This window comes from Mustelus asterias, chromosome 28, assembly GCF_964213995.1.
Source record: "Mustelus asterias chromosome 28, sMusAst1.hap1.1, whole genome shotgun sequence".
In the NCBI taxonomy this organism is placed as follows: Eukaryota; Metazoa; Chordata; class Chondrichthyes; order Carcharhiniformes; family Triakidae; genus Mustelus; species Mustelus asterias.
Window position 1 is genome coordinate 9,908,113 of NC_135828.1, and position 14,639 is coordinate 9,922,751.

Genomic DNA, 14,639 nt, shown 5'->3' on the forward strand with positions numbered 1-14,639 from the left:
CCAGCAGGAAGGTGAGGAGGTTGCAGTTGTCGAGCTCCCTCCAGCAATCCCATGCCATGGTCAGCTGGTGTCTGGGTGTGGTTCCCCAATCCCCCTCCCGCCCCACCCACCAGCTTGGATCCGGGCAATGTCCCCACCCTGTGGCCGGACTGCGAACCAATAATGCCCAAAAACTACCCACCCCACCCCCCCCCCCCCCCCCCCCCCCCCACCCCCGTCCGCTTGCGACGAAACAAGACATCGAGGAACAATTTGCCTGCGAAATAAAATGGGGTTATGCACCGACCGCAACCGATGGCTTCACCCCCACAATTACACCACTGTCACCAGACCCTTTAACTACTTTTGGGCGGCTTTCATGATTGCCGCCTGCCAGTCATTTCGTGGTAAAGTGGGAATGTTTCACGACGCTGTCGTCGCAATCTAAACAGGATAGTTTCACAAGTCCGCCCCGCCCCTCCCCCTCCCCCAACCGCCGCCCCCCCACAAAGTTTAACGCAACTGAAGTTCTCAAAGGGTTAATGCCATGGGACACAAAAGGCTCCGTCAATGGCAATGGGTGCAAAGCCAGCACATGCACACTAGGGGGCACAGCAGCTATGCTTTTGTGGAGCCTCGGAAACAAGGCTCAGAACTGGAGTGTTAGCTCACATGGTCATATCTCGAAGTAACTGTCACCTTATTGCTGAATAATGCACAATTAAAAACACAAATAAAATTCCCCGAGGTAATTTGAAGTGCTTTCTGCAGCTTAATATCAGGGGGATGTTTCCCGAAATATTGACCTTTCAAATGTCCAAAAATATTGACTTACACTCATCTCTGTTCTTCCTGCGATAAACAGCTTCTGTTAGGCTATGTTTGATAATTATACCCTGTTGTGATGCAGAGATGATCAGCCCCACTCTCCAGATTATATCACTCCTTTTATATAAAACTGATTTCAAAAACAGCCCTGCAGTTTAAGCAGCACCTTGTCACCTCACTTGGAATGACCTTAGAGGCACAGTGACAAGCGACAACTCTTTACATGCACGGCAATTTTGGGTTTAACTTTATTTATTAGTGTCACATTTTACTTTAAAGTCTATTTATTAGTGTCACCAGTCGGCACTGCAATGAAGTCACTGTGAAAATCCCCTAGTCGCCACACTCCGGCGCCTGTTCGGGTACACTGAGGGAGAATTTAGCACGGCCACTGCACCTAACCAGCATGTCTTTCGGACTGCGGGAGGAAACCGGAGCACCCGGAGGAAGCCCACGCGGACACGGGGAGAATGTGCAAACTCCACACAGACAGTGACCCAAGCCGGGAATCGAACCTGGGTTCCTGGTTCTGTGAGGCAGCAGTGCTAGCTGAAGGGCATCACGGCTTGGATCACTGTCTGTGTGGAGTTCACACATTCTCCCCTTGTCTGCGTGAGTTTCCTCTGGGTGCTCCGGTTTCCTCCCACAGTCCAAAAGACGTGCGGGTTAGGGTGCATTGGTCATGCTAAATTCTCCCTCAGTGTACCCGAAAAGGTCCCGGAGTGTGGCGACTCGGGGATTTTCACAGTAACTTCATTGCAGTGTTAACGTAAGCCTTACTTGTGACTAATAAATAAATTTTACTAACCACTGTGCCAACGTGCCACCCACATTTATTTTTCAAATTTTTCAATGTTTTTTCCCCAAACAAATAGCAGTAAACTCAAGGGCGAATTAATCTGGTTCCTGGCTGCTTTGGGGAGGAATGTTGGCAGGAAAATCTTTGAACAAAATGCCACGGGCGTCTTCCTGTACCCCAGAGGAATATCTCACCCGGAGGAAGATGCCCCTCAAGCTGTACGTGCAGTGGGATAACAGATTGGTTACAATAAAATTTGACTTGAAAGATAATGGGTGGAATTTTTCTGTCCCGCCCGCCATGGGAATTGTAGCGGGCGGGACATGGGACCATGACCTCAGGTGGGATTTTCCAGCCTTGGGACGAACACGGCTGGAAAATCCCGCCCAATGTGTACTTTTAATGGGCCTATCATCAATTCCCTCTCTATAAGTCACGTCAGCCCCTGAAAGCACCTCAGAATTCATTTTATTATCTGTCTGCGATGAAGGTTGATGTACATTCCTTTTGATAGCAGTGAATATATCCAGCAAATTCAGCTACCTTTGAATATATGCAATGCATGTTTTAGGTAGAAGCACATCAAGCAAGCTTAGTTGGCAGTAAAGAGGAAGCTTTACACTCCAATAAGATGTCAATGAAGCAACAAGGTCAAAATGAGTAGAATTTGGATGAATCAATTTGAAAAATATGGGGACGCTCACAGGTCTAGAATCATAGAACCCTACAGTGCAGATGGAGGCCATTCGGCCCATTGAGTCTGCACCGACCACAATCCCACCCAGGCCCTATTTCCGTAACCCTACAGATTTACCCTGCTGAACCCCTAGCACTAGGGGCAATTTAGCATGGCCAATCAACCTAACCCACACATCTTTTGGACTGTGGGAGGAAACCGGAGCACCCGGAGGAAACCCACGCAGACACGGGGGGAACATGCCCACTCCGCACAGACAGTGACCCAAGCCGGGAATCGAACCTGGGTTCCTGACGCTGTGAGACAGCAGTGCTAACCCACTGTGCCACCCCCGTCTCGTGTGGCAGTCAGTCGGGAAATACAAAAGCCAAGCGTCCTGGTTCCACTTGGGCGGCACGGTGGCACAGTGGGTTAGCACTGCTGCCTCACAGCGCCAAGGACCCGGGTTCGATTCCCGGCTTGGGTCACTGTCTGTGCGGAGGCTGCATGTTCTCCCCGTGTCTGCGTGGGTTTCCTCCGGGTGCTCCGGTTTCCCTCCCACATTCTGAAAGACGTGCTGGTTAGGGTGCATTCACCCAAACAGGCGCCGAAGTGTGGCGACTAGGGGAATTTCACAGTAACTTCATTGCAGTGTTAATGTGAGCCTTACTTGTGACACTAATAAATAAACTTTACTTCACTTTAAATAATGAAGGAGCTGTTAGGAGGTTTAAAACAAAACAGAACTCGGCGCAGACTGTTCGGCTCACCGTCAGAGGGAAGGTGAGGGGACAGCCCTCCTGATATACGCTGCTTATTGCTGCAGTGTGAAATAAAAGTCCAGGCTGACAGGAAAGGCTATTCGACCACTGTTATTGATCCTAGTGCGAGCCGGAGACATGGAGCGTTTAGTCTAGGTGAGTCATCCTGCTGGCTGTAGTCAGCTGTCTGTCATAAATTATAACTCATCGGGCTTGTGGGACGGAAACAAAACCCGCACAGGAGATTCGAAGCCAAGAGTTCTGGACGGTGCGAGGCCACAGACAACATACAGTAACATTACACTGCCTCCAAGAGATACGGTTGCGTCCCCGCGCCTCTATCAGCGGATACTGACCTTGAGGTCTCTGTGCACTATGTCGTGTTGGTGAATGTGATTAACACTTTCTAGAATCTGATGAATACATTGACTGCAAAACAAAAAGGGGACAGGAGGAGATGGAGGGGAAGAAGGGAAGGGGTGGCGGAGGGTAGCAAAGGGTGAGGAAAGGGATGGGCGGGAGGAGGGAGAAACCAGAATTTCCATGAATTTCAAGATTGTAACAAACTGTCAAAGTGGGAAGCAAGATCAGGACACACGACTCCTGATCTTAATAGGAAAACACTGATATCAGGCATAGATATTCCTTAACAAACCTCCTGAGGCAAGTCTGCGTAACCATAAGAAAACATCCATACAATTACAAGATTCCTGTAGAATTCTTAATCTTTTATTCAATGCACATAGCTATCCATTTCGTTGTTCCAAGGTTGAAACAGGCTGCAAATAGGGCAGCTCTTGTTAATTTCCAGACATTTCTTTCGTATTGCACTGAACACTTCACACCCTTCCATTGTTTTGGACCATCATGCCTTTCCCTCTGAGAAGGCTGTGGACAGCAAGGTACAAAGATCTGGGCAAGCCAAAATGTTCACCGAATACCATCAACATGGTGTCAGAGCAAATTTGGGGGACGGCGCAAAAGCAGGCAGACAGGTTGGGCGGCAGACGAAATAGATCATTAAGACGGCTGAAGTTATCCACACCGGAAGGAAAATAGAACAGCAGGATACTTTTTAAACAGTGAAAGACTTGGCACATGTTGGTATTCAGAGCGACATGGGAGTTCCTGTTTATAAATCACAAAGTTATAGAATCCTACAGTGCAGAGGGAGCCCATTCGGCCCATCGGGTCTGCACCGACCACAATCTCATCCAGGCCCAATCCCCATAATCCCATGTATCACAGCTTGGGTATGGCTCCTGCTCTGTCCAAGACCGCAAGGAACTACAAAAGGTCATGAATGTAGCCCAGTCCATCACGCAAACCAGCCTCCCATCCATTGACTCTATCTACACTTCCCGCTGTCTCGGTAAAGCAGCCAGCACAATTAAGGATGCCACACCCCCCGGACATTCTCTCTTCCACCTTCTTCCTCCGGGAAAAAGGTACAAAAACTCTGAGGCCACGTACCTACCGACTCAAGAACAGCTTCTTCCCTGCTGCTGTCAGACTTTTGAATGGACCTACCTTGCACTAAGTTGATCTTTCTCTACACCCTAGCTATGCCTCTAACACTACATTCTGCACTCGCTCGTTTCCTTCTCTATGAACGGTATGTTTTGTCTGTATAGCACGCAAGAAGTAATACTTTTCGCTGTATGTTAATACATGTGACAATAATAAATCAAATCAAATCAAATCAAATCAAGTAGCTAGTCCCCCTGACACTAAGGGGCAATTTAGCATGGCCAATCCACCTAACCCACACATCTTTGGACTCAGGCACCGCAAGCAATTCAGAAAGCAAATGATATGTTAGCCTTTATTGCAAAAGGATTGAAGTAGTCTTATTGTAATTAATGCAGGGCCTTGGTGAGATCATTCAGGGAGAACCATGTACTGCTTTGGTCTCCTTAATGGTGGAAGCATATACTTGCCTGAGGAGGAGTGTAACAAACATTTACCAGACTGATTCCTGGGTTAAGGGGATTGCTTTATGAGGAGAGATTGTGTAAATTAGGCTTACGTTCCATGGAGTTTGGAAGAATGAGAGGTGAGCTCATTGAAACATAGAAAATTCTTCAGGGGATGAGACAGGGTAGGTGTTGGGAGGGTGTTACCCCACCGCCCCAACTCAACCCAAACCACCCCCCCATCCCCACCCAGCTTGGAGAGTCCAGAACTAGGGAGCACAGTCACGGGATAAGGGGTTGGCCATTGAGGGGTCGAGACCAGGAGAAATTACTTCACTCAAGCAGTTGTGAATGTTTGGAATTCTCCAGCCCAGAGGGCCGCCAAGTTTGGTGTATCTGCAATTGGAAATATTTTTGAAACTATGGGGGGAATGACGGGGAGAGTGTGGGAAGGTAGTGTTGAGGCAATAATCAGCCATGATGCTTTTGAATGGTGCGGCAGGCTTGAAACACTAGGGGCGGAATTTTACTGTCCTGCCCGCCACGGGAATCGGAGCGGGCGAGGGGGCGGGAGCATGGGAAGGTCCGTTAACCTCGGGTGGGATTTTCTGGTTTTGGGATGAGCGAAGCCGGCCGGAAAATCCCGCCCCGAGTGATTTAATCCTTGTATTTCTTACGATCTTTATTGTGCTTACCAGCAGATACCACAGAGACGGATATGAAAATGCTTCACCATGGTGTGCTGCGTACTGTCAAGGGTTCTATGGGCCCCCTGATCTCCCAGAATACCCTTGTGATCGAGAGACGCCAGCCCTCAAAAAGGGGGCCCCACTCCTAACACCAAGGGCGGAATTTTACCGTCCCGCCCGCCACGGGAAATCGGAGCGGGCAAGGGGCGGATCATGGAAAGGTCCGTCGACCTCGGAGGGGGATTTACGGTTTCGGGAGGGGCGAGGTCGTAATATCCCGCCCCCAGTGTCTGAGGAAATTCCCAAGGTCATCAATTCCTCAAATATTATCAATTTTACCTCTCTCCCACCCATCTCCCTCCTCCCCCCACATCTTCATCTGTCCCAGTTTACCCTCTGATTTCAGCTTCTCAGCCGTTTGGCCCTCTATTCTCTCTATGGACAGCCATTAGCAGCCTTGACCCGAACGGACACCGGACTGTGGCGACTAGGGGAATTTCACAGTAACTTCATTGCAGTGTTAATGTAAGCCTTACTTGGGAATAATAAATAAACTTTCCTTTACTTTCCCCTGGTTTCTGTGGCTATGACTCATCTTTCATTCCCTCCCCCTGCAGTATAAATATCACCCACTTTCTATGCCTTTTAGCTTTGACAAAGGGTCACCTGGACTCGAAACGTCAGCTCTTTTCTCTCCTTACAGATGCTGCCAAACCTGCTGAGATTTTCCCGTGTTTTCTCTTCTGCTTGTCCATCCGTCACTGGGTAGTGCTTTTGTTTTCAACCTTTCCAAGATGGGAGTACTCCTGATAAAATCATTATTTCCTGCTTTGGAGTCCAGGAGAGCAAGGGGCCAGGGCGCTGGATGCAGCCGCTTGCTCCCGACACGCACACTAACTTTGAAAACTGGCGAGATGGTCCTGCAGGAGGACACTCCGTTAACAAAGCCCCACCCCCAGCTCTTGCCAGTATTACCGTGGGAACACAGCACGAGCCAGACTTGTCCCACTCCTGAGTCATACTTTCAGGCCGGTGTCGACACTGGGGGGTCGGTAAATAAACACACAAAACAACAAGTGGTGAAGATCGTTAAATTTAGCAGCAAGGTTAAAATAATTAGTATCACAAGTAGCCTTACATTAACAACGTAATGAAGTTACTGTGAAAACCCCCTAGTCGCCACACTCCAGCGCCTGTTCGAGTACACTGAGGGAGAATTTAGCACAGCCAATGCACCTAACCAGCACCGCAGCTCCCGGAGGAAACCCATGCAGACACAAGGAGGACAGATGAACACAAAGTATAGGGTGACACAGCGCCAAGGACCCAGGTTTGATTCTGGCCTTGGGTCATTCTCTGTACGGAGTTTGCACGTCCTTCCCATATCTGCGTGGGGTTCCTCTGGGTGCTCCGGTTTCCTCCCACAGTCCGAAGATGTGCGGGTTAGGTGCACTGGCTGTGCTAAATTGACCCTAGTGTCAGGAGGATTAGCAGGGTAAATGTGTGGGGTTATGGGAATAGGGCCAGGGTGGGATTGTGGTTGGTACAAACTCGTTGGGCCAAATGGCCTCCTTCTGTACTGTAGGGATTCCATGAATTCTACGACACGGACAGTGACCCAAGCTGGGAATTGAACCCGGGTCCCTGGCGCTGTGAGGCAGCAGTGCTAACCACTGTGCCACCGTGCTGCCCACAGCATTAATAGTATTCAAATGGGGGTGAGAATCATAGAATCCCTACAGTGCAGAAGGTGGCCATTTGGCTGCACCAACCACAGTCCCACACAGGCCCTATCCCTGTAGCCCCACACATTTACCCTGCTCGTCCCCCTGACACTAGGCGCAATTTAGCATGGCCAATCAACCTAACCCACATATCTTTGGTCTGCGGGAGGAAACCGGAGCACCCGGAGGAAACCCACGCAGACAGGGTGAGAACGTGCAAACTCCACACAGACGGTGACCCGAGGTCGGAATTGAACCCGGGCCCCTGGCGCTGTGAGGCTGCAGTGCTAACCCACTGTGCCAAACAAATATAGCAGTATTAAAATGGGGATAAAAATGTCAGATACATCAACCTCAACCTTGTGACAAAGCACAAAGGACCTGAAACTGCTGCAGGTGGAATTCTCCATAATAGTTTTACTGCTTGCGAGTTTGGAGTAAACACATTTGAGCAGTAATAGCAACAAATCAACTAGTATACAAAACAGATGAACGCAAGGTACAGATTTTCCAAGAACTCAAATGTGACTAAAATTTCTTGGAACTGATGGGGAGAATTTCAGAGAGAATGCTGAAGATACACAGCAGTGTGACAGCCCTTGTTGAAGTCTTATTTTTCAACTACTTTATTACAATGGCCATAAATTAATAATCATCTTGCATAGAATTAGCACAATACTGTCACACTCTCTCTCAAACATCGGTACTCTTACAACATTGAACTTTTCTACCATAATGAATTCATAATATTGGTATTAGATGAATTTCAGGCTCTCGGTAAAAGCCATCAGTGTGTTGGAATGATCTAATACTCTGCAGAACACGGTGTTCCCTCTGGGACTTGGAACGTGTCATCAGTGGAAGGTGATTGTTTAGAGCGTGGGTGAGAAGATTGGAACTTCACTTATTTATCTTTCAAGGAGGGGAGGAAAAAGATAGCGACGATGACTCAAAGCTTGATGCTCCCGAGCGTGGGTTGGTTGCCAGTCCCGTCAAAGACTGATTGGTCAAGGGAGCATCCATGAAGGGGAACCCCCAAAGAAGGGATTGGACACAAAACGTGAACTCTGTTTCTCTCTCAGATGCTGCCAGACCTGCTGAGGTTTTTTTTGCAGCACTTTCTGTTTGTATTCCTCGAGAAGGAAGCAGCCTTCATGCCGTTCATCTCATCCTTCCTTGTTGTAATTCGTTTCCATGTTGCGACCAGGGTGACACAGTGGTTAGCACTGCTGCCTCGCAGCGCCAGGAACCCGGGTTCGATTCCCGGCTTGGGGGCGACTATGTGGAGTTTGCACGTTCTCCTAACCAGCACCGGAGCACCCGGAGGAAACCCACGTAGACATGAGGAGAACAGATGAACACAAAGTACAGGGTGGCACAGTGGTTAGAGCTGCTGCCTCACAGCACCAAGGACCCGGGTTCGATTCCGGCCTCGGGTCACTGTCTGTGTAGAGTTTGCACATTCTCCCCATGTCTGCGTGGGTTTCCTCTGGCTGCTCCGGTTTCATAGAATCCCTACAGTGCAGAAGGAGGCCATTCAGCCCATCGAGGCTGCACCGACCACAATCCCACCCCAGGCCCTATTCCCGTAACCCCACATATTTACCCTGCTAATCCCCTGACACTAAAGTCAATTTAGCATGGCCAATCAACCTAACCTGCACATCTTCGGACTGTGGGAGGAAACCGGAGCACCCGGAGGAAACCCACGCAGACAGTCCGAAAGACGTGTTGGTTAAAAAAGTTCAAGTTTATTTATTAGTCATAAGTAGGCTTACATTCACACCACAACGAAGTTACTGTGAAAATCCCCTAGTCGCCACACTCCAGCACCTGTTCGGGTACACTGAGGGAGAATTTAGCATGGCCAATCCACCTAACCTGCACGTCTTTGGAGTGTGGGAGGAAACCGGAGCACCCGGAGGAAACCCACGCAGACATGGGGAGAACATGCAGACTCCGCACAGACAGTGACCCGAGGCCGGAATTGAACCCAGATCCCTGGAGCTGTGAGGCAGCAGGGCTAACCACTGTGCCACCGTGCTGCCCATAGGTGCATTGGCCGTGCTAAATTCTCCCTCAGTGTACCCAAAAGGCGTAGAAGTGTGGCAACTAGGGGATTTTCATAGTAACTTCATTGCAGCGTTAATGTAAGCCTACTTCTGACACTAATGAATAAACTAAACTCTCTCAGGATTTTCAGCAGTTGGTATTGTTCACATGGGACGGTTTCTCCTTTCCCTTTGGGGAGGCCTCATCAAATTCAATCTGTGCAATCTTCCTTGCGTGGCATTTACAGCACAGAAAACAATTTGTTCGTTCATTCATAGGGATGTGGGCATTCTCCAGAACATTACTCTGGGCCTCTGAATGACAAACCCCCAGACAACACCACTAAGCCGTTGCCTGCCCATACCTAAGGTGTGCGGGCTAGGTGGATTGGCCATGATAAATTGCCCCTTAGTGTCCCAGGATGTGCAGGTTAGATGGATTAGCCAAGGGAAATGTCTGGGATCATGGAGACAGGGCGGGGGAAGGGGCCTGGGTAAGATACCCTGTCAGAGGGTTGGTGCAGATTCGATGGGCCGAATGGCCTCTTCCACATTGTTGGGATTCTATAATGACCTTCGATTCTGAATTTCCAAAACCACGGTGTACTGTTGTGAAGATATTGGGCCAGGGTTGAACATGGTGAGATTCAAAACGCCCTTTGACCCACCGGCCTGAAAATGGACAATCTACCAACAGAAATTAAGGGCTCTCTCTCTTTCAGATCCTGGGGGGGGGGGGGGGGGGGGGGTTACCATTGACCAGCCATATAAATACTGTGGCTCCAAGAGCAGGTCAGAGGCTGGGAATTCTGTGGCAACTCATCTCTCGACTCCCCAAAGCTTGCCCACCTCCCATGAGGCACAAGTCAGGAGTGTGGTGGAATATTCTCCACTTGCCTGGATGAGTGCAACTCTCAGGAAGTGTAACACCATCCAGGGACAAAGCGGCCCACTTGATTGGCACCATCTTAAACATTCACTCCCCCCGCTACAATGCACACTAGTTTGCACCATCACTGCAGCAATTTCCAAATCCACTACCTCTATGACCTGGAAGGACAAGGGCAGCAGATACATGGGAACACCACCAACTGCAAGTTCCTCTCCAAGTCACTCACCATCCTGACTTGGAAATATGCCGTTCCTTTACAGTCTCTGGGTCAAAATACTGGAATACCCTCCCTAACAGCACTGTGGGTGTACCTATGGACTGTAGCAGTTCAAGGCAGCCACTCATCGCCACCTTCTCAAGGGCTATTAGGGATGGGCAATAAATGCTGGCCAAATGAAGGAATAAAAAAACCACAAGAGCAATGGATCTGGGAAACTGATGCCTGTGAAGTAAACTGCAGGCCACAGGCACACCTCAGAAGGAAGGACAGAAATGTGTTCGGTGGGATTGGCTGACATTTCTTAAAAGGGACAAACATCTTCCAGTGATTTTCCTTCTATGTCGCTTTGTATAGACACAATATTGAAATAGGAACAAACCTCAAACTATTTCCAAATTCTCCTAGCACAGGGGAAAATAAAGAAGACTACGTTCTGTATAAACACGGTGCTGGGTGTACAAGAGAGAACATAGCCAATCCTCACTTGTCCACACCATCTCCAGGTGGTGTGAATGGAGACTGGAGTCAATACTCAACTGATTCGCTTCAGCCTCCTTACTCTCGGGGCACTGTGGGTAACGACGGGGTTCCTAGTCTCGTAGAAGAATCTTAGAATCCCGACAGTGCAGAAGGAGGCCATTCGGCCCATCGAGTCTGTACCGACCACAATCCCACCCAGGCCCTATTCCCGTAACCCTCATTTACCCTGCTAAGCCCCCTGACACTGAGGGACAATTTAGCATGGCCTATCAACCTACCCCACACATCTTTGGAGTGTGGGAGGAAACCGGAGCACCCGGAGGAAACACGAGGAGACACGGCGAGAATGTGCAAACTCCGCAGAGACAGACAGTGACCCAAAGTTGGAATTGAACCCGGGTCCCTGGTGCCGTGAGGCAGCAGTGCTAACCACTGTGCCACCCAGTTTGATGCTATTGAAAGTTAAATCAATTATTGCACTGTGAGAAACTATTGTACCTTTATACGCACACGCACCCTTACACACACACACACACACACACCCCCTTCCCCGCACACACGCGCACCCTTCCCCACACACTCGCACCCACACACCCTTCCCCCCACACACACACACCCTTCCCCCCTCACCGACACCCTTCCCCCCTCACACACACACCCTTCCCCATACACCACACACACACCCTTCCCCCCTCACACACACACCCTTCCCCACACACACCCTTCCCCACACACACACACACCCTTCCCCATACACCACACACACACCCTTCCCCCCTCACACACACACCCTTCCCCACACACACACACACCCTTCCCCATACACCACACACACACCCTTCCCCACACACACACACACCTTTCCCCACACACACACACACCCTTCCCCACACACACACACCCTTCCCCCCTCACACACACACCCTTCCCTACACACACACACACCCTTCCCTACACACACACACCCTTCCCCACACACACACACCCTTCCCCACACACACACACCCTTCCCCACACACACACACCCTTCCCCACACACACACCCTTCCCCACACACACACACCCTTCCCCACACACACACACCCTTCCCCATACACACACACCCTTCCCCACACACACACACCCTTCCCCATACACACACACACACCCTTCCCCACCACACACACACCCTTCCCCACACACACACACACACCCTTCCCCATACACACACCCTTCCCCACACACACACACACACACCCTTCCCCACCACACACACATCCTTCCCCACCACACACACACCCTTCCCCATACACACACGCACCCTTCCCCACACACACACCCATACACACACACACCCATGCACACACACACCTCAATTGCCATGGCTACAAATAAACGTGTGAAGATAATTTCCGTTTTATTTTTCAGAGATGATGAAGAGCCACGCAGCACAGACAGCAAAAAAATCCAGTCGAGAGAAGCCAGGTTTGTCTGAGGAATGGGCTTTCTTCCACACATCTTGTTTGGCAGGTCTGTCATCTCTAGGGCCATGACTATCGGAGGATCACACAGCACAGAAGGCGACCATTTGGCCCATCGAGCTCATGCTGCACCTCTGAGAGAACTTTCCAATTAGTGACACACCGCTCGCTGCAACATTGCCCTGAATTTTCTCTCTCCTTGGAGTATTTATCCAATTCCCCTTTGGACATTTCTACTGAATCTCATTCCATTACCCTTCAGGCAGCACATTCCAGGTCACAACAACTCACTCGTAAAAATACTCACATCCCCCTCTCTCTCCTTTTGTCAATTAGCATAAATCTGAATTTTCATAGAATCATCGAAGGAGACCATTCAGCCCATCGAGCCTGTATCAACAACAATCCCACCCAGGCCCTAACCCCGTAGCCCCATGTATTTGCCCTGCTAATCCCCCTGACACCAAGGGGTAATTTAGCACGGCCAATCAACCTAACCAGCACATCTTTGGAGTGTGGGCGGAAACCAGAGCACCCGGAGGAAACCCACGCAGACACGGGGAGAATGTGCAGTCTCCATCTAGACAGTCACCCGAGGTCAGAATTGAACCTGGGTCCCTGGCGCTGTGAGGCAGCTGTGCTAACCACTGGGCCACCGTGCTGCCCAGATTTTAATTTAAACTTTGGTTTCATGGGATGAGGGGGTCGCTGGCAAGGCCAGTATTTGCTGCCCATCCCTCAATGCCCTCGAGTGGTTCATTAGGCCATTTCAGAGGGCAGTTAAGAGTCAACCACATTGGGCAGCATGGCGGCACTGCTGCCTCACAGCGCCAGGGACCCGGGTTTAATTCCGGCCTCGGGGCACTGTCTCTGGAGTTTGCACATTCTCCTCGTGTTTGCGTGGTTTCCTCCGGGTGCTCCGGTTTCCTACCACACTCCAAAGATGTGTAGGTTAGGTGGATTGGCCATGCTAAATTGCCCCTTAGTGTCCCAAGATGTGTAGGTTCGGAATATTAGGGGGGTAAATACTTGGGATTACAGGGATAGAGCCTGGGTGGGATTGTTGTCAGCGCAAGCTCGATGGGCCGAACGGCCTCCTTCTGCACTGTAGGGATTCGTTGATTCATTGCTGTGGCGCGGGAGTCACACGTAGGTCAGACAGGGTAAGGATGGCAGATTTCCTTCCCTAAAAGGACATTAGTGAACCAGATGGGTTTTTACGACAATGGCAGATAGTTTCATGGTCACCATGGGCGGCACGGTGGCACAGTGGTTAGCACTGCTGCCTCACAGCTCCAGAGTCCCAGGTTCAATTCCTGCCTTGGGTCACTTTCTGTGGGGAGTTTGCACCTTTTCTCCGTGTCTGCGTGGGTTTCCTCCGGGTGCTCCGGTTTCCTCCGACAATCCGAAAGACATGCTGGTTAGGTGCACTGGCCGTGCTAAATTCTCCCTCCAAGTACCCAAACAGGCGCCAGAGTGTGGCGACTAGGGGATTTTCACAGTAACTTCACTGCAATGTTAATGTAAGCCTACTTGTGACACTAATAAATAAACTTCATTACTGAGACTGGCTTTTATATTACAGATTTCACAGAATCACAGATTACTACAATGCAGAAGAGGCCCTTCAGCCCATCGAGTCTGTACCGATGCATGAAAGGCCCTGACCTGCCCACCTTAATCCCACTTGCCAGCATTTGGCCCATAGCCTTGAATGTTATGATGGGCCAAGTACTCATCCAGGTACTTTTTAAAGGATGTGAGGCATCCCGCCTCCACCACCCTCCCAGGCAGCGCATTCCAGACCCTCGCCACCCTCTGGGTAAAAACGTTTTTCCTCAAATTCCCCCCTAAACCTCCCACCCAAATTATTAACTGAATCTAATTTCGACTGGTTGCACAGGCACAATAGGCCGAATGGTCTTCTTCTATGGGCGGCAAGGTAGCACAGTGGTTAGCACTGCTGCTTCACAGCTCCAGGGACCGGGGTTCGATTCCCGACTTGGGTCGCTGTCTGTGCGGAGTTTGCACATTCTTCCTCGTGTCTGAGTGGGTTTCCTCCGGGTGCTCCGGTTTCCTCCCACAGTCCAAAGATGTGCGGGGTAGGTTGATTGGCCATGATAAAATTGCCCCTTAGTGTCCCGGGATGTGTCGGTTAAAGGGA

At 50.1% G+C, this 14,639-nt stretch overlaps 1 protein-coding gene across 6 annotated transcripts in view; it reads right to left on the reverse strand.

Annotated features, from left to right (window-relative positions):
• LOC144480213 (calcium/calmodulin-dependent protein kinase type II subunit gamma-like) overlaps nucleotides 1–14,639 on the reverse strand; it is a 463,856-nt gene that overhangs the window by 149,371 nt on the left and 299,846 nt on the right. For all 6 annotated transcript variants that reach the window (XM_078199435.1, XM_078199441.1, XM_078199439.1 and 3 more), the window contains exon 6: nucleotides 3,400–3,472. In XM_078199435.1, the coding sequence (XP_078055561.1) occupies nucleotides 3,400–3,472 (73 nt within the window). The remainder of the gene's footprint in view (nucleotides 1–3,399; nucleotides 3,473–14,639) is intronic.